The following is a 19789-nucleotide window of genomic DNA, read 5'->3' on the forward strand; positions in this document are numbered from 1 at the left end:
CAAACTCATTAAAAAGGTGAAAGCCAATTTCTTCAAACACCAACTTGACATAGCCAAAAATCACCCAAAGCGACTTTTTGAGCTCATTAAATCACAATCCAACAACACCTCTACCCAATCTTAGCACACCACTCGCCTGCAACCAAACTGCGATGCGGTGGCTGAATTTTTCCTCGAAAAGCCAAATAAAATTGAATCAGATCTAAGGTCTGCTGCACTCACCCTCTCGCACTCTCATGACTCCTCTTTATCCACACCCCTGCCCTTGCCTCAGGGTTTCTCTCTCAAAAACGATGCCTCTTGGAGCCATTTCACTCCCCTCAATGACATAAACATCCTCAACATTTTCTCTATCCTTAAACCCTCAAAACACTTCAATGACCCTCTCCCCCCTAACTTCTTTAAAGAAATGATAGGTTCACTAGCACCACTCTGGTCCAAAATCATCAATGCCTCACGTCTTCAAGGTGACATCCCGGACTGCTTGAAGGCGGGCCTAGTGCTCCCTATTCTCAAAAAACCCTTGGCTGACCCTGTTGACCTGAACAACTACTGCCCAATCACAAACATACCGACCCTGGCGAAGCTTCTGGAGAAAGTGTTCATGAACAACTTCGCAAACACTTTGAGCAATTCCAGCTTCTCGACCTATTCCAATCGGGTTTCCGCATTGGCCACAGCACCGAAACAGCCATCACTCACATTGTGGACGACGCTCTCACTTTACTTGACCAAAATAAAACCTGCCTTTTAATTCTACTCGATCTCTCATCGGCATTTGACACTGTCAAACATGACAATCTACTCTTCCTCTTGGAACGCAGAATGGGGCTCTCAGGCACGGTCCTTAAATGGTTTGCCTCTTTCCTCAACAACCGAACGCAAAGGGTCTAATCCAACCATTCTCTCTCCAACCCGAGTCCCTGCACACTGGGTGTTCCCCAAGGATCCTCACTTTCCCCCACTCTCTTCAACCTTTTCCTGGAACCACTGACTATATTTCTTAAAGCCTCCAACATCCAATATCACATGTATGCGGACGACACCCAACTCTACATGAAAATCTCCTCCCCCGAAGACATCAAATCACTCAACAGAACCCTTCTCAAAACCCTTAACTGGCTAACCTCCAACCATCTCAAATTAAACGCCCTCAAGACGGAATTCCTCCTCACTGCACCCGCTAGGCAAACCCCCAATGTGTTGAAATTTCTCTGTAACCTCACTGTCCTCAACTGAGCACCTCACATCGTTGACTTCACTAAATCACTGGGAGTTGTGCTAGACAAAAACTTAAACAGCAAGATCACATCAGATCATCAACCAAAGGAGCGAACTTTCAACTCTGCATCCTAAGAAAACTCAAACCCTACCTTCTCCAAAATGACTTTAAATCAGCGGTGCAAGCATTTGTCATTTTGGGACTAGAATACGGCAGTGCGACTCTTTGCGGTCTAACTAAACTCAGTTTAGCACCTATCAGAGCATCTCTAAATGTTGCCACTAGACTCACCACGGGCTCTAAGAAGACCAATCACATTTCACCGGACCTGAAACCGCTCAATTGGCTTCCCTTTGAAGCTAGGATACAACTTAAGATCGCTTGTATGAATCACAGAGCACTACACTTCAACACCCCACTCTACCTGACAAACAAGCTGGAACTTTAGGGTGGCTCCAGGTCCACAAGGAGCACCGGCACACTGCTGCTCAAGCCCAAGAAATTTAATAAGCTTAAAACTTACAACCGTGCATTCTCTGGCATCGCCCCGAGAATCTGGAACTCCCTTCCAGTGGAAACAAGAATGATTCCCTCTACTCTTGCCTTCAAAAGGGAAGTCAAAACTCTACTATTGAACAAACTCTTCTAATGAACAATGCGCTGAACTTGATGCTGTGCTCCTATTGCCTCTAAGTGATTGGTTTTTGTCTGGTTTGCTCTTGATGTATATTGCCCTACTTGTCGCTCTCACCCTTCCTGCTTCCTTTGCCCACCCCAATTTCTGCTTGCCCCTGTTGTATATTGCCCTACTCTTTCCATGATTTCTCTCACCTACCTATTTTCCTTTGTCTACCTAAACCTATGTAAAGCGCTCTGATACCCTCCGGGGTCATGTCCACGCTATACAAAACTGTTAAATAAATAAATAAACCCTCAGTCCTAAAGATCAGCTTTAAAGAGTGTTTAAGATTCTTTTCTGGTGCTTTCGATGCTCCGATGTAATATTTTATTAGGTTCCCCCTGAAGAACTAAGTTAGGTCTGCTTAGGCATATTTTCAGCCTTAGCATGTCTGGGCACCTGCAGCACAGATTTATATGCTTTTGCCTGAGCTGAATTGATAACTTTCATTAGGGCGCCTGGAAAGGCTAAGTAACCGTAAGTAATTGCAGGCATTAGTTTGGCCCTGAGTACGGTCAACATGGGCTCTATCGATGGACTTGCTAGATGATAGCTTAGTCGTCTAAGAGACAGAATTATTTTATTAATTCTCGGCCGTAGCTCTCTTATATGTTTGGATGCTGTGGCCCGCTCTGTTGACCATACCCCCAAGTAATTATAGGCAGTAGTTGTTCTAATTCGATGCTCACCAAGGGACCATGTCGCTTGCTTTTCATGGGGGTATTTACCTAAGATGATTATCTTTGTCTTATTTGTGTTGAATTGCAGGCTATTTTCCTGATTGTATAATGCCAGACCTTTTAATGCTCTTTGGAGCCCTTGTTTGCTTCGAAAGGTAGGATAGTTCTAAGATGTTGTCCATAATGGAGCTGTTTGCCCAAAAACCAGTTAGGTATGGGGGAGGATGCCGTTCTTATCCACCCAGTCTTCTACGTTCCTTAATAATAGGCAGGCGTAGATCTTTGCTTCAATGTCGAGCAGGTCTATGAGCCTATAATTGGCAGGATTCTAGTGATCTCCCTTCTTATATATTGGAAACAGAATAGAGCCTTGCTAAGAATGTGGAACTGTTGCTGTGAGATATGAGTGATTAAATAATGAAGTAAGGGCAGATGCAAAAAAGTCTGGAGCCGATTTAAAGACTGGGCCTGGAATAGCATTTGGTCCTTGGGCCCCATTGGTTCTGGTAGCCTTGATGTTCCTGGGGGTCTCACCCACTGTACATACATCGAACTGACTGGGCAGTATGGGTTCTCCCTGCACCATATGTGGCTTGTTACTTTTTGCTGCGGCCTGAGCCCACTCTGTGCTGGAAGGGCCCACTGTGGTCGATGCCCCTGTGTACAGCACCTTCATGTACTGTTATCACACGTTACCCTCTATATTTTTTTCTTTGGGCGGGCAACGGGAGCTCATGCTGTTAATAAAGCTCCATAACTTGCAGTTATCTTTTCCTTTGATTAATGAGAACACTTTAAACCAATTCCTTTCCGTACGGGATCTTTTCAGCTCCCACACTTTTTTTTTATATGTGGTTCGCAGGGCCGAAATTGAGGTCGACCTTGACACACGGGCTCCATTCTTTTTTACCTTAATAGCCTTTCTGAGCTCACGTTTGCATTGTTTCAGGAATTTTGGTGCTCTATATTCCGGGGCAGATTGAATAGGGTTATGGCTCCTGTTGGTCTGTTGGCATGTCCCAGATAGTGCTGTAAATCCATTATCAGCATTTCCTAGAGTTCATTGATTTTCTTAGTTTGCTGAGTCTGGTATGTCTCTTTCCTTCAGGCTACATACTCCAGGAGGTTGGTGCTTAGGTTAGCGGTCTATTTTAATCTTTTAGGTATTAGATATCGTTCTTCGCCTAGGGATGCGTCCATTGATTCCTGGACATCTGCTGATTCCGGGGCCAGATTGAAAATGGCAAAAATGGCCTATGATCCCTTTCATCTCTGTCATCCACTGCGAAGTCGCTTAGTTTGAGAGCCTCCCCTTTTTTGATTAAAATATAATCTATAGTGGATACATTCCTGAAAGCTGACAGTGGGCTCCAAGCGGGACAATGTTTTTTTTTATTCCATGGGTGGATTGAAGCTTGAAGTTTTTGAGAAGGGAGAGCAACAGGCCCACCTTCTTCCCACAGCTAGATAACACTGGGTCTTGCTCTAGACCCCTTGTATTGAAATCTCCTGCAATTGCTCAAATCTTATGAGTATATCTTCCAAGATATTAATGAAGGATTCCATGGCCTGTTGAGTTTGAAGTTTTGATCGATTGATGTAACAATTAATTAATAGTAGAAACTGGGCCTCTTCTCCCTTTCTCAGCTCCTCGATTATAATACCTTGGATGTCTGGTGTTTCTACTTTTATCAAAGTAACACAAGAAGGAAGTGAAGAGGTAATGCTCAAAAAAGCATAAGAGGTGGATATGTCCTCCTCAGATTATATTGTCAAAAAACAAGGGGTCCATCCTTTTGGGAAAGTATAGTGTTCCTCCAGTGGTGGAAATCACACAGCTTTTTTAAATACCCCTCACCCACCAAAAGGACCCTTGGTGGCATGCTTCATCATCGGGGTCTTCCCGCCCCGCTGCGGGATGGGGTGTGCTTAGACTTACGACTACGTGGGAGCACTGGTTATGAAAAACAATACTGTGTGGTGTAGGAGTGTGAGTGGAAGGGTCAGAGTGAGTGAATGGTGAATGGTGAAAAATTAAAAAATACCTGGCTCAGTGGAAAAAATAAATGTTAATGTTCCTTTGAGCTAGTATTGTTAAAAGTGGGGAATGAGATGGAGATACTATGCTTTAATGAGCGTCATCGGGAACTAGAAGAGATTCCTTCTACACTCAAATCAAAACAACTGTGTATTTATATATAATCCTAACTAAGTGGTGCACATAAATTCTACATCCACACTATACTATACCTCAGTAGGTATATTGCTGAATAGGTTCTGGAAGAATAAAAACATAGTTAAAATAACATAACACATCCAACCTGCACCATATGTGGTGTTGACCTGTAAAGAAAAGTGATATATTTCTGTGATATATTTTTTCTTATCTTTATCCGTTATGATTGGTAATCAGTGCTGTGTTATGTGGCGAGATGGGACAATACAAAAACATACACATACAAAACATAAAACACATACTCTATATCTAAGGACTGCATGGTGTGCATATCCATATGATAAGTATATCTAAGAGTATCTGTTAAATATATCTCTCCTTCAAAGAACAGTTTAGTGACAGATAAAGAAGCCTCCAAAGTTTAGGCTGTTCACGTACTCTTATATCACCCAGATAATGCCCCATGAGCCATCAAAACGGGAGGGAAGGGGTACCTATAGGCACACACTGTTGGAAGAAATTGAAAGAGAAAAAGAAAAACTGTTGGTTTTGAGATCCTTCCTTATTGAGCAGCGTTTCACTGATGCAAATCGGCTGTGCTGTGCTTACAATATCAAGGTTACCTCCTCACCAGGACACTGCCTCGCCACGGCACCGTGGAACATTGAGCCAGTGTGGTCAGTGTCCTTAAATACTGAGCATGATTGGTAGTTTGCCACCAAAAAACTGTACTAATTGGTACAAACCCTGGTCCGTCAGTAAAACCAAGATGGTGACCTAGAATGGCGTCACCGGCTGAATGTGTTTGTTCCTCACTTTCTGTTTCTACTTTTATGACTGTGGTTTTGAATTTACGAGCATGATTTAGGAATATGGTAAGACCACCATACGGATGAGCAAAGATGTTATTTTTAGTAGCTGGTTTGTGATGTTCGTAAAAGCCACTTATTGGGATATTTGACTTGGCCCAGGTCTCCTGGAAGCACAAAATGTCCCCCTTTGCGAGATAATCTTGTGTAGCCTTATCCTTGAGGTTGGTGCTCCATGAAATGAGGGTTAGTTTACCTTGTTCTTCAATACATGGGGTGCGTCCCCTTCTGGCATTCTCATTTCTTGGGTAAGGGACGCTGTTGCTGAGGCTCCACCTTATGGGCCTGCTCCTGCTGAAGCAGCTGCACTCTCCACTGTGTATCCCTGTGCGTGATATGGATTTTTATCGGGGTTCTTGGTTGACCGGCTTTCTCTATCCTGCCTAAGTCCAATCCATACAGCAGCAACAATGCAGCAATTCTGTTCAGAGATGAACTGCTCAGCTGAGGAGATGCATCAGTGGTGCTCGGGGATGCATCACTCAGCGGAAACGATGAATCAGTTCAGCTGGCAAGCACATGAGGCCCACGTACAAGGGTACAGGACTGGGGTAACACCACTTAGCAGGGTACACTCACAGGTGGCATATTCCTGGGGCAGATGCAAAGTTGTAAGCCTGTTATTTCCCTGAGGCTTCAGATCATGAGGCCAGTCAAATAGCCCTTGGAGTCACTCTGGGTTCAAGAGATGCAGGCCCATTCCTCCTCACCCAGGCAAGAGGGCAACAGGCAGTCGATCAGCACAGCAGGGCAGCAATTCCTTCAGAGCAGCAGACCTGAAGAGCTGCAGTCCTTTCAGCAGCACAGCCCAGTCCTTCATCCTGGCAGGGTATCCACAGATCCAGGAGTGTACTGAAGTGGTGGTATCTGAGGTATTTCTTTTATACACAGTTGTGCTTTTGAAGTTTGGAGAAGCTCCTAGAGGCATGCCTTTGAAGTGCACAGATGCCCTGCCTTCCCCGCCCTGGCTCCAGACTAACTACAGGTGTATGTAGCCCTCTGTGTGGAGACAGGACACAGCCTATTAAGGTGTGAGTGAGGCTGGGCCCTGCTCCTCCCTCCCGTCCTGCCAGTGAAGGGCCATTTACTCACACCTAAGCTCCCATTGTGTGTGGCTGTCTAGGAGGAATGCACAAAGTCCAACTGCCAACTACACCAGTCATGTGACTAGAGACAGGCTGCAGGCACCAAATGGCTAAGATAAGAAAATGCCAATTTTCTAAAAGTGACATTTTGTGAATTGCAATTTAAAATCTGACTTAACCATGTAATGAATTTAAATTGTGATTTCAGAGACCCCAAACTTGAAGGCTTTATCGCTTCCCATTTGGTAATTACATGTATAAAATATAATAAGGTAACTCAAATATTATCCTATGGGAGCAATAGGCCTTGCAATGGTGAAAAAAGTGAGTTTTTTACTACCAGGCCAAGTAAAATATAACAGTACATGTCCTGCTTTTTAAATAAATTGCACCCTGCCTTCTGGGCTGTCCAGGGACTACCCTCGGAGTGACTTATACGTATTAAAAAGGAAGGTTTGGGCCTGGCAAAAGGTTAATTTTGCCAGGTTAAAATGGCAGTTAAACAGCACACACAGGTTCTGCAATGGCAGGAGGCATGTTTAAAGGGCTATACTTAAGTGGGTGGCACAACCAGTGCTGAAGGCTTGCTAGCAGCAATTAATTTAAAGGCCTTGGACACTTATAGTACAACTTTACTAGGCTCTCATAAGTAAATTAAATATGCCAATTGGCTATGAGCCTTGTTTAAAGGAGAGAGCACATGCACTTTAACACTGGGTAGCAGTGATAAAGTGCTCAGAGTCGTAAGACCAAAATAAATGATGTCAGAAAAATGGAGGAGGAAGGGAAAAAGTTGGGGAGAAGACCACCCTAAGGCTGACAGGTCTAGCAACCTGTTGAAGGGAGCTAGAGGTGCTTAACTGATGGCTGCTGAAGTATTAAGGATAGAGGAGGCAGAGAGAGTGAGACCAAGGACTGTTGTTGCCAATTGGGACAGATAATTGACTGAATGGTAGTTCTTCCTTTTCCATCATGTTCATGGGAAAGTTAGTTCTGATGTTAGTGTTCGGTAAAGTCTGCTGGAGAGTTGAATACAAGAAAGACAAACATAATCCTCACCTCCTTTACTGCTAAAGAATTCAAATTTCACCCAGGCTACAGTAGACATTTTAAAAGGGAAATCCTGGCCCACGAAAAAAGAAGCAAACCAATTGTGCACTACTTTTGTAGTTTGAAAAAAAAATAGAACACAATCATTTTGGATCCTGCTTTGTTTCATATCATACTTTTGAAAACTGGAGAGCAACATGTTTTTTCATCATGTACTTTTATATAAGTGCTTAAGATATGTTCTAACAGCTCAATGATTTTAAAACCAATACAGTGAATGTGATTTTAAAACTTACCTATTTCCACTGCTTCAAAACTAATTGAATCACTCTCTAGTATGTGTGGGCTCACACTCTCCTCAGGTTCTGTGGAATGAACATAAGCACACTTATAAGAAATGCAATATCACTTATTCTGGCCTTGCAGCAAATAAAACTGTACAGGAGGCAAATGTAAATCCAGAAGGGTTGGATCCTTTACAGAATTTCATGCTATCCACATGAGATAAATTTGAATTCACAGGCTGGATCACAAAACATTTTATGGTCAGCAAGTACTGTATCTCTTAGGTGAAAGATGGCACAGTACAGGATCTAAACACGCATATCACTGTATCATAAAACGTGGGCTTCTGTGGTAGTATGGTTTAATCCAAGCCTCTGGCACACAGAAGATCAGAAGATACAAATATTTCTTGTTGAATTACAGATCAAATCAAGCCAAGGAAAGCTTTATTCGACTGTTATATTTAACAATCATAAAAACACATAAAACATACAGATAAAATTACATTTAAATCTACACAAATTAGTAAAATGATCAAATAACTCTATTTACAAAATAAATAAAGATTAAATCAACTCTATTAAAAACCACATACAAAAACAGAGTGAATACACAGCAGTTGTAATTTATCAATCTACATACTCTTTGTGAGTTGGAGCACCTTTTTCAGGAACATTGATAACCTCTATGCTACACGTTCGTGCTCAAGTAACTGCAGTCGGATTTGAGCTGGGTGGCATTGCCTCAACCCCAGTTGTTTTAAAAGTGCTATTATCCACACTTTTCTCAACTCTACCTAAAATTTTTAAAAAGGACTAAGTGGATGGTGGATTGTTCAGATCGTTTATCGCAAGGGCAGAGTATCAGCGTACGTGACCAATCGTTCATTTTTGTGAATGTCACTAGTCTGTGAACATTGCCCAATCTAAATCTTTTTAAAAGCAACCTATCAAACCCATGGGGTACAAATGATAAATACGGCTCCATTCCCTAGGTAGTGAGCGTTAGTTGATGTTGCATGACGCTAGGTTTCAGGATTTCATCTGACATTCATATAGAGCACAATAATTCAAGACCCTCTTTCGTTAAAGCCTTTCTGGTAGTTGCCAGCATGGCGCTCAGGTTAGTGATGTAGTCTGGATGACCCAGACCATTCATGAAATCCCATACAAACCTAACCAAGGGAATCGTAAGGGCCCCCTCCAATCTGAGAGTGTCTTGCAGAATCTCCCTATTTAGTTTGGTCTGATCCTTACTCCATAACCTATACTATACACTGATCCTGCACCCGAGAGATGTATATTTCATATTTCCCAATATAATATGGCTTATTCTGATGGAAACATTACAAAAACACAGTTATTAGGCTTCCCATGCATGCATTTGTCTATAAACGACGTAATTATTAAGATGTCCTTGTGGCACGCACCATTGTGACCCTGCGTGCCAATGCTCTTAGCTTCAGAAACATTTCTATCTGCAAGATAGCAATGTTACTAAAGCCAAGAGCATTGGCAATCAGTGTGTATGCTTCTCTGTGGTGCGCAGAGATGTTTTTTCACTCTTATGAAATGCATTGGCAAGTCCCCAACCAGAAAGAGAATGGCCTGGAAGGGAGTACCCAATAATTAGTGGAGATGTGGGGTTTCTCCTCAAAAAACAGTACAGATTGCATTTGCAAAGGGCACTTCTGTAGCGTGTTTTCACATGTGTAAATGTACAGCTTATATGTTTATGCATAATATTTTTAATCCTCCCCAAGCCCCCCATAGATGGTTTGGCCTCGCTCGCCCTCCACGGCGCACTGTACTGCAAATTTTACACCTCACCATTTCAAAATGTCAACAGCCACCACTGTCTAAGGCAGGTGTTGCTATACCCTCTTGCCTTAAAGTCTGCTTCAATGCCTCTCAGTGTTCTTTCATAGTCTTTTGGTGACACAATTTATGACACTATTTGGGGATAAAAAGCTAGCTTTTTAACTGAGCTAGTCACAGTATATTGGTGATATACACACATTAATGCACAATGAGCAGTAATTCACATATTCTGAAATGCATTATTGCTCTAAATTTATTGTTTGTCAGTATACTGTGCATTATTATCTTTTGATTTGTTAATACAATTAATATTTTGCGATTGTATGTGTGTATATAATATAAATATGTGTTGAGTTAAAGCCCAAGAGCAGAGATATAATTGTTGTAGTCTATAAGCATATTGAATTATATGTTTATAATATGAACATATGATGAGCCAAAGCCAAAATGCTGAGATATAACTGGTTTTTGTTCAGGTATACGGAATTTCATTTTGGGTGCAGACAATATTGATCTGGCACTATATTTACCATAAAAAAAAGACAGCACGTTGATGAGGTATGAATAACAGCATTAGAGCAATTTATTAATATAAACAACAACCTGACTTAAATTAGAACTAGGAGTGATTCAATGTATGATCTATGAATTTACTTATTGATTATGAGATAGCCATAATGAATTGGGTCTCTTATTTAGAGAATACACTAACTATAGAGTGAATACAGTTACTGTAATACCTTAAAGTATCACAGAGTAGAGATGCTTCCTCCTTAGTAAATTAAAGCTGTAAAATTCTAGGCACTACATAAAGTTGATTCCCAGTCTACTTAGCATGCAATGAGAATATACCTATATTCATAAATATGAATTGTGTCATTGATAGAGTATTATGACATACAAAATGATATAAATTGATGTTCATGTGGTACATAGAGCTACACACTAATGTTTTTAACATATAAATATTGTATATAAGAGTTGTACATTTAGATTTGTAAATAGTGTTTTTATAAATTGCTTTCTAGCCCTGAAGAAGTCCCATGAGGGATGAAACGCGTTGGCAAAGCAATCATTTTTTGGTGTTAAAGGAAGATAATTGAACTTCAATAAAGAATGGAATAAAAGCTACAATCAAGACTTACGTCGTTTATAGACAAATGCATGCATGGGAAGCCTAATAACTGTGTTTTTGTAATGTTTCCATCAGAATCAGCCATATTATATTGGGAAATATGAAATATACATCTCTCGGGTGCAGGATCAGTGTATAGTTTGGCAACGTGGTTTTTAACCACCAATTTGGGTGTATGTGGGTCACACCCTAGATCTTACTGCACCGAGGCTTAATAGTGATACATTAGGCAGATTTATTGGTGACGTTTGGTGCTTGGTTCCTTAAAAGCTCTGACCCTGTCCTTTGGTTAATATACTCCATAACCTATACCATAAAAGTAGAGGTTCCAACTTAATGAGGTCAGAAATAAAGGGGAGACCCAACTCCCCGTGACAGGCATAAGAGGAGGTACTGGGTGGAACGGATAGGATGTACCTCAGAAAGGAGTTTTCCACAGTTTGGAGTGCCGAGGAATTAACAAAACCCCACACCCCAGCTCCATACATCATGGTGGAAATGCACTTGGCCTTATATATATGCAGGAGTTCGCCTGGTGGCTTCCTGCCCAACTTCTTTGCAAAAGATACAAGTAAAGTGGTTGTCATAGCGAACGCCAATTTTTGATAGTTATTGTTTGGGACCATGAGTCATTTTGGCTGAATAAGATGCCAAGATAAGAAAAACTTTTATTTGAGGATAATTAACTGTCATCCACAAACTTGTCTCTTAACCTGTGGGTCCCGTGACCACATCTCATATTATACGTCTTAGGAATGTTTATGCTTAGGCCAAGGTCCTTCATGTAGTTCTTAAAACTGTCTAGGACCCGCTGCAAGCCTATTTGTGTACGCGCCATCAGTACAGCGTCATCCACGTAAAGCAGAGCCAGTATCGGTCACCAATTAACTTGGGGATAGTCTTGGTCCTTCTTTAGTAGGGCTTCACCCAGTCCATTATTATAGAGATTAAAAAGGAAGGGGGCCAGCACACAGCCTTTGCCTGACCCCTCTCCTGATAGGGAAGGTTTTAGAGCGCTCACCACCCAGGCCGTAGTGCACACTAGCAGTAGCTCCGCTATACAGACGCTGTAAAAAAGCGATTACATGTGGATTCACCCCTGCAGACTTAAGGACCTCCCATAATCTGTTGTGCCTGATCGAATCAAAGGCCGCGGTGAGGTCCAAAATGGCCAGGTATATTCTACCCTTTTTCGCTCTTGTATATTTTCCAATTAAAATTACTAGGTTTAGGCTTTGTTCAATAGTGCCGAGCCCTTCCCTAAAACCATACTGTAAGTCAGAGTATATGTGTATCCTCTGCCCAGTCTTGCAAGCGTTCCAAGATAACACGTCCAGTCACTTTGACCATCGAGTCAAGCAAAGAAATCGTTCTATAGCAACCGGGGTCATGCGGTCCCCCTTCTTGCAAATCGGAATAATAATGGATTCCACCCAGGACTTAGGGATATTTGTCTCACAACTTGCGTTAATAACTTGAGCTAATATAGGGCTCCATAAGGAGACATTGGATTTTAACAAATCTACTGGTACACCGTCAGGTCCAGGGGCCTTGCCACCCAGACTGAGAGCAAGAGCTCTATTCACTCCTTCCAGTGTGACTCTCAGCACCACCTTGTCAGTATATTCTAACGGGGTACCATTCGAATGTGAGACAAGATTTCCTTGGTCGCTATAGACCTTAGAAAAGTGCTTGATCCAAGAATCCTTGGATATAGTGATCTAAATTGTGGGATCCTCACCAGCTGTTAAAAAAGGGGCCCTCACTGCTCTCCAGAAAGCAGCACTGTCTTTCTGTTTCGACGCGCTGTGGAGGGATTCCCATGCTTCATCTCTCATAGTGCTTTTTCTCGCTTTAATATCCCGTTTATACTCCAGTCTTGCCAGTCTAATACTATTAGGTAATCTAGGCTGCCTATGTAACTCGCGCTTCAAATTTGAATATGCTTGAGTACATTTCTTATCAAACCACCCAGAAGCCTTGGATTTATTACAACATTTTACAATAATAGATTCTTAACCTCTTTTGAGATTTCAACAAAAGACTGCACTATGTCCTCACAGGGGGTTTGCTCACTCAGGCAAGCATCGAAGGCGGGTTTACAATTCCTGATTAATTGCTTTAATAACACTTCTGAGTCCACTTTAGCCCACCGTAAGGAGTAAGCATTAGTTTTGATCAATTCTATATTGCCAATAACCGGATTGATTTTTTCGGCCCTTTTGGTCAGATGCATAGGCAATTTAACCGATAAGCATTGTGGAAAGTGGTCACTTATGGAGATATCCCAACCTTAAAAGAAAGCACCCAAGTTGCACAAATCCTTGAGGCTAACATGAAATCAAAAGTGGATAAAAGGCCTCTACTATTGAAAGTACTTGGCATGTGGCCTGGAGTGGCTAAAAATTCATTCACAAATCTCAGATCACTAGTGAATAGGAGTTCATTGAACAGTTCCCCCACCAAAGTGTGACAACAATGGGTATTACACTCCCCTCTTCGTTAACAGTGCCACACATTCTCAGATCCTGCAAATTGCACAAAGTGCAATTGAAATCCCCCACCACAAATATCATGGAAGCTTTCGATCCAGCATTACAGATGTCATTGAAGCACCCCCTAAGTTCTTTACCACCATATAAAGTTTACCAGATGGACCATTATTATAAAAATTAACCAAAACAAAATGCTAGGTAGCAGTTAAGGATAATACAATTATATGATAATAACAATCCCCCAAATGGAATTCTATGTTATCGTACTTCAGCTGGTTTGAGATATACGTACAGAGTCCTCCCTTTGGTCTTTCCCCTAGCCCCTTCATGGCCTCAGTAAAGAAGGTCTTATAACCATTTATATGGATTGGTTCTAAAAGCCAGGTTTCCTGTAGACAGAGGATATCAGTATTTGAAATGAACTCCCCCCAAACAGGATTATGGATCTTAGAGCGCAGCCCCGATATACTCCATGAGATTATGTTACAGGAGGGGGCGCAATGGTAGCCTGGGGACTAGAAGGCAACAACACTGGGGTAGCAGGATGATCAATACCGGGTGGAACAAGTGAATTAAAAGGGCACTCATGCTGTTCTAACAGGGCAGTCAACAGCTCAGTGCTACCTACCCTATTATTGTGTTCTTTATTGAATGAGGAGGAGGAAAATCTTTCTGCAATAGTGGTTTGATCTTGACAGCTAAACTTATTAATTGTGCCCACTATGTTGTAGTTGGCCCGACTGCCATTCCTTTTTGAGATCTGGGCAGAGGGTGACTGTCAGTCAATATCTTCCAGATCGTTGAAAGCCTGAAAGTAATTATTGAATGGAACTGCATATCTGTAACGTGTTGTTCCCATGGGTCTTTCCTCCTCCAAAGTATACTGAGGTAGTCTGTTTGGTTGGTAAAAGAAACCCATGCTTCTGACCGGCCAGTTGCCCACCCTGTCCAAAATAGTTTGGACCAAGGCTGGAGACCTAAATGACAACACTACGCAGTCTCCAGGCAATTACTTTTTAGTGCCACCAACCAAGCCAATTCGCCTAGCCATCTTAAATTCGGTAAATAACTTACAGGTTATTCCGTTCATCCTGCTTAGAAAGTGCAAAGATTTATTTCTCGGGGCAGACCAGTGCTCTACCTCTCCTGCTGGAGATAAGGGAACATTGGCCAAAATCACGCTGTGTGGGGTTACTTCCAGGGGGAGATGTAGCTGCCTTGGTTCCGAATGGTGACCCCGAGCCATGCTTTGAAATCCTAATCTACCTAGGGTATGATCCCCTGGGATTGATGTAAGGCCCCCCCTGCCTGAAGTAACCCATTTTGAATCATTGCTCGTGGTTTGTTTCCCTATAAGTCTACTCTGGGTGGAGTCAATATCTAAACATAATAAACATGACCCAGCTGATGCACCCATCAGGCTAGACCTAGTCTGAGACAGATTATTGAATACATTTTGGGAATTGAATGCTTGTAATTGTGTTTGGCAGGGAACTCCATTCGTGGAATTAACATGTGAGTGGTTTAATATACAATCCCCTCTGCTACTGGGGGGTGCGACTGTTAATCTGCTTAAAGGAAGGTCGGTTGGAGATAAGGAAAAACTGTTAATATGCCTTTCCAAATTGACTAACATACACTCCATATTGGTTAATATAGTTGTTAATGGTTTCAAAAGGGCTGAAACAGTTAGCTCCAGCTTTTCCCAAAAATCGACATGATCCACTGCCGAAATACCGCTAGTTACTGCCCTAACGTTAGGGGGCAGAGCATGTTCCTGATTCAACTCACTCCCCCCGGGGTCAGATATACATCCCCCTATCTCATGCATGAGGTGAGATTTCTTGTTAGTACCCTGATTCTTCCTCTTCTTGGGTGGGGGGGCAAGATTCCTCATATGACTATTTTTCACCTTTTCACCCCTGGTGGTAACATTTGGTCTATTTACTCTGTTAGACAGCTGCTGGACCTCTGGTAAGTTTGTAGTTTCAGGGTCAGTTGTTACTAAAAGTGGCATAGTGGAGGCAGGGGGATCAACTATATGTATGGTGTTAACTACAGGGGCAGTCACTGGAAAATGAGTTGGGTGTGTTAAAGGCTCAAGCGATATTCTGCATTCAGTTAGGGCAATTTCATGCATCAATGCCGACTGAGCCCTAATTAAAAATTCATCTAGAGTTCCCACGACCACGGTCCCATTAGCGATTTATGTCTGCTCATTCTACCGGCCCCCTCTTATACAATATATAAATTGCCTCAAAAGCAAACATTATATCCATTATTTCCTGATGCCCAAGTCACACAGTTCAAGCTACTATACCAGACAAAATCCCACGGGTCTTGAAGTGTCAATAACCTGGCCCAGCCCAGCCTTGTCCAGATGCGGACGAGTGCAGACGGGCCAGCCCTTGGCCCAGGCTTCGCCCGGGCGTGGCTTGGGCACGCCCACGCGCGTTCCGCACTGCAGGAACCCGCGGCTGCCTTTGAAGCACCTCCTGGTGCTTGATGATGGTGTTGGCGGCCTAGCGTCACGGAAAACAGGCAGGCTGGTGGTTGTAGTCCCCTTAGGCCAGAGGCAGAAGAACCGGAGACAGCAGGTAAGGGCAAAAAGCTTATGCGGCTAAGAAAGCAGGACCCAAACTGCGGGAACCCAAGGCCGCCTTTGAAGCGCCTCCTGGCGCTTGATGATGGCGTTGTCGGCCGAGCGCCCTGGAAAACAGGCAGGCTAGTGGTTGTAGTCCCCTTAGGCCGGAGGCAGCAGAAGCGGAGACAGCAGGTAATGGCAAAAAGCTTGAGCGGCTAAGAAAGCGGGACCCCTAAATTACCGATCAGAAACCTAACCTGAAATGTAAATTAGACATGTTTACTGTCTTCAATAGAAAACAAGTCTAGGCAAAGTCAATAGATCCCACATTTTTTTACCAACCTTTGCCAAAGCCAATAGCTCTGTCAGGTAACTGAAAAAGCAAGTCAGCCATATTAGCTTGCTAATGCTTGCGACTAAAGATCCCTCCAATCAGACAATGGTACTTGCTGTAGGAGGCTACTGTACTTTAGGTAGTTACTAGCAGACTGTGAAGTCAGACATACATTCTTTCTATAAATACCTCACTCGAAGCCTCAATGGAATCCAACACCAATCCTTTACAGCCTGTGCTACTTTCAGGTGTTACTAGAGGAGCCTGGAGTCAGAAACATATGTTTTCTGTAGTACACCATGGTACCTTATGTGTCCCTGGAGTCAGAAACAATTGTTTCTACAGTACCTCAGACTAGGTCATAGGTTCATGTTGTAATCTGGTTGCAGTATTCTTAGTTGTTATTCGAGGCCCCCTGAGCTACACTCAAATACATTCATGAACAAGGTGCATTACAGATTATTTTCTGCAGTGGAGCTGAGTGCCATAGGTCTTTACAAGAGGTTTCTGGAGTCAGATACTAAAAAATGTTGAAGCAAGCTGCAGTGCACTGGGTCTTTATTAATGGTCTGTTGTGTTACAAATGTTTTTTTCTGAAGCAGGGTGTAGTCGCCTAGGCTGTTTTATGAGGTACCTAATTGAGACATATATGCTTCAGCTATCCAGGCGGTAGCACTTTATATACATCCTGAAGGTCCCACTGGTATTCACCACTGTCCCTTCAAACTCAGGATTCCAGAGAATTATGTATATACTGGATGTCCTTGAATGTCTTTTATTGAAAGTTCAAAGACACAATAATAAAAAATTGACCAGGCGTTTGTTTTCAGCAGACTAGATGAAAGGGAGGGTATGTTCACTTTTACAAGTGCATCAATGTTTTATTGCTTTCTATGTACTACTAAATATGCCAGTGTTAGGTTGTTAGGATATTAGAGACGGGGTCCTGACGAAGGGAGTTGCTAGTCGCCACACGGGCGCTTGGCTTTGGAGTATGTGTGACTACTAGCCCCTGTCCCCCTGGACCCATGGTGTAAGGTTCTCCTACACCCCATATCCCTTTTTGAGCTTTCAGTAATCCTGAAGGCACTCCCAATACCGTACGTCCACATCGGTCTTGTTTTCATCTACCACAGGTTAGGGTGCGCCTTAGCGTGTGCATACCGCCGTGGTTTTGGTCCTGACGAATGCCTCGCTAGGGGCGGCAGGAGGCAGAAACATGTTGATCACACACTCTATTTACATTAGGAAGTAACTGGTCAATATACCCAGTTCTGAACATCCGCCACACCATTTTTAACCTGTGCCTGATTATCCACCAATAAATAATGTTTTGCTTGGATAAAATCAAGTCATTTTTAAAACCCCCCTTTTTTTCACTCACTTACACTGTTTCACACTCACGAATCACAAATAAACCTGCTCCGCTGTAGTCTGGCGTTGTAGCACACCAGGGAGGCACTCTGCCTCTCTGGTGGGAACCGAATGATGAAGCATGTCGCCAACTAGGCTGGTGAGTGAGGGTTCTTTTAAACGAGTGATTCCTCTTGGCTGGCTCTTCATTCACTGGCCTCACTCTTATGTTGTTTATTTTTTTTTTTAGTACATTAGTCATTGTCATGGCATTATACGCATTCATGCATTCTCTAGAACACCTCACCCTAACATATTAAGTTAAAGCCAGCACTTGTAACCTGAAATTAAGTGGAAAATGGAAAGACTGTATAGAATCAGCTACACGAAAGTAAGGGAAAAACAATGACATGCTGCAGTTGTCTGGTAAAACTAAAATGTTAAATAATTCCTATGGTAAGAGGTTTACTAGAGTCAGATGCAAATTGTTTTCTTTAGCCGGCTGCAATACAACAACCTGAGGTCACTGGAGTCAGATGTATGACCTTCCTGTAATCGGGCTGCAATGTCTTAGGCCATAAATGAAGTTTGCAGGGGTCAGAAACAACACTTTTCTGAAGAATGCTGCCAGGAATGAGGCACAAATTATTTGGATGCGGTTTCCTAGGCTGTTACTAGATGCCCCTGATTTCAGACATGTCCTACTTTTATTTGGACTGCAGTACTTTAGGCAAGTACTCGAGGTCCACCACTACTCCAATAATCTCAGGAAACTGGAGAATTATGTATAGAGCAAATGCCTTAGATGGTCTTGATAGAGCGCTCGGAGCTCTTAATAAAATTGTAGCGGTGTATTATACTCATGAATAATGTGCACTCATATATATCCATTGTTTTGTTGTAATTCATGTTATTAGAATGATACCTGTATCGTTATATCAGAACAGTGGAAAACATCTGTAATGCTGTATACGAGAACGATTAGGATGGATGTTGCACATGTTTAAAGAAATAATGTAGTTATGCATACATATTACGAATATTACGCATATATGAAATGCATCCATTTCTGTGTAAGTGATTCATATAAGAGACTTGTGTAATGTGGGTGTGTAAATGGATGCTCTTAGGTTAGCCAATCTTGCAAGCCCAACTTTTGATTCTCTAAATTCTCCTTGTCTGCTCTCAAGTTATAAGTTTCATTAGAATGTATGCATTTATAGAGAGTTTCTCTTTCTCGTCCTCACTGCAGGTGCAGGAATTCAACCTCTTTTGGCCTCATAATAAAGTCAGCAACTGGAATCCAGAGCAGGGCCGGACTGGGAACCAAAACCGACCCTGTCAAAGTGCTCGTCCGGCCAACCCGGGGGATTGGGTGTGTCGCTGAGCTCTTTGCCAGGGCCGGTTTTCGGCCGATTTTGTTACAGGGCCGATTTTGCAGCTATGCTGCAAAAACGGCCAGGTAACAAAAACGGCCCCTAGGGGCCCAAAACCGGCCACCACCCGTGCGGTGCACCGGGGGATTGCCCGGTGCGCGCTACGGCCAGTCCGGCACTGATCAAGTGTCTGTGCTCCTTTAGAAGCATGGAGACAGAGAAATGTCTAATCCGTAGAAATTGTTTCCTCCCCTCCACACTTAGGCAACAAAGACCATCAGCAAGAGGCTCTTGAGTAAATTTAGAACATGGAACTCAGCATCAGTCTTTTATTGTAGGTACAAAGAAACAATGGGAATGAGTCTTCATTTGTTTTCAGCAGGCTAAACCACAGAGAGGGTGTAACTTCAACATAAAGTTGCATATTTACCTTATCAAGTCTATTACTCTTTGATTTCTATGTTCAAAATACATATGTTAATGCGGGTTTATTATGATAGTAATTTTGATGGGTCTAAATGCTTTTCAACATGCTCTGGAAGAGGCTTTTCTAATATTTGTAACTAGTACCAACACTTGCATGTCGAAACAGGCATGCAGGAATACAATGGGGCAGCTTGAAAGCAGGGAGCACAGGGATGAATGA

At 42.6% G+C, this 19789-nt stretch overlaps 1 protein-coding gene across 2 annotated transcripts in view; it reads right to left on the reverse strand.

Moving 5' to 3' along the window:
- The window catches only part of LOC146805373 (interleukin-18 receptor 1-like), a 682858-nt gene that overhangs the window by 296443 nt on the left and 366626 nt on the right, over positions 1 to 19789 (reverse strand). For both annotated transcript variants that reach the window (XM_085622595.1, XM_085622594.1), the window contains exon 5: positions 8058 to 8126. In XM_085622595.1, the coding sequence (XP_085478721.1) occupies positions 8058 to 8126 (69 nt within the window). The remainder of the gene's footprint in view (positions 1 to 8057; positions 8127 to 19789) is intronic.

The sequence above is a fragment of the Triturus cristatus genome, chromosome 8 (assembly GCF_964204655.1).
Source record: "Triturus cristatus chromosome 8, aTriCri1.1, whole genome shotgun sequence".
NCBI classification, from domain to species: domain Eukaryota; kingdom Metazoa; phylum Chordata; class Amphibia; order Caudata; family Salamandridae; genus Triturus; species Triturus cristatus.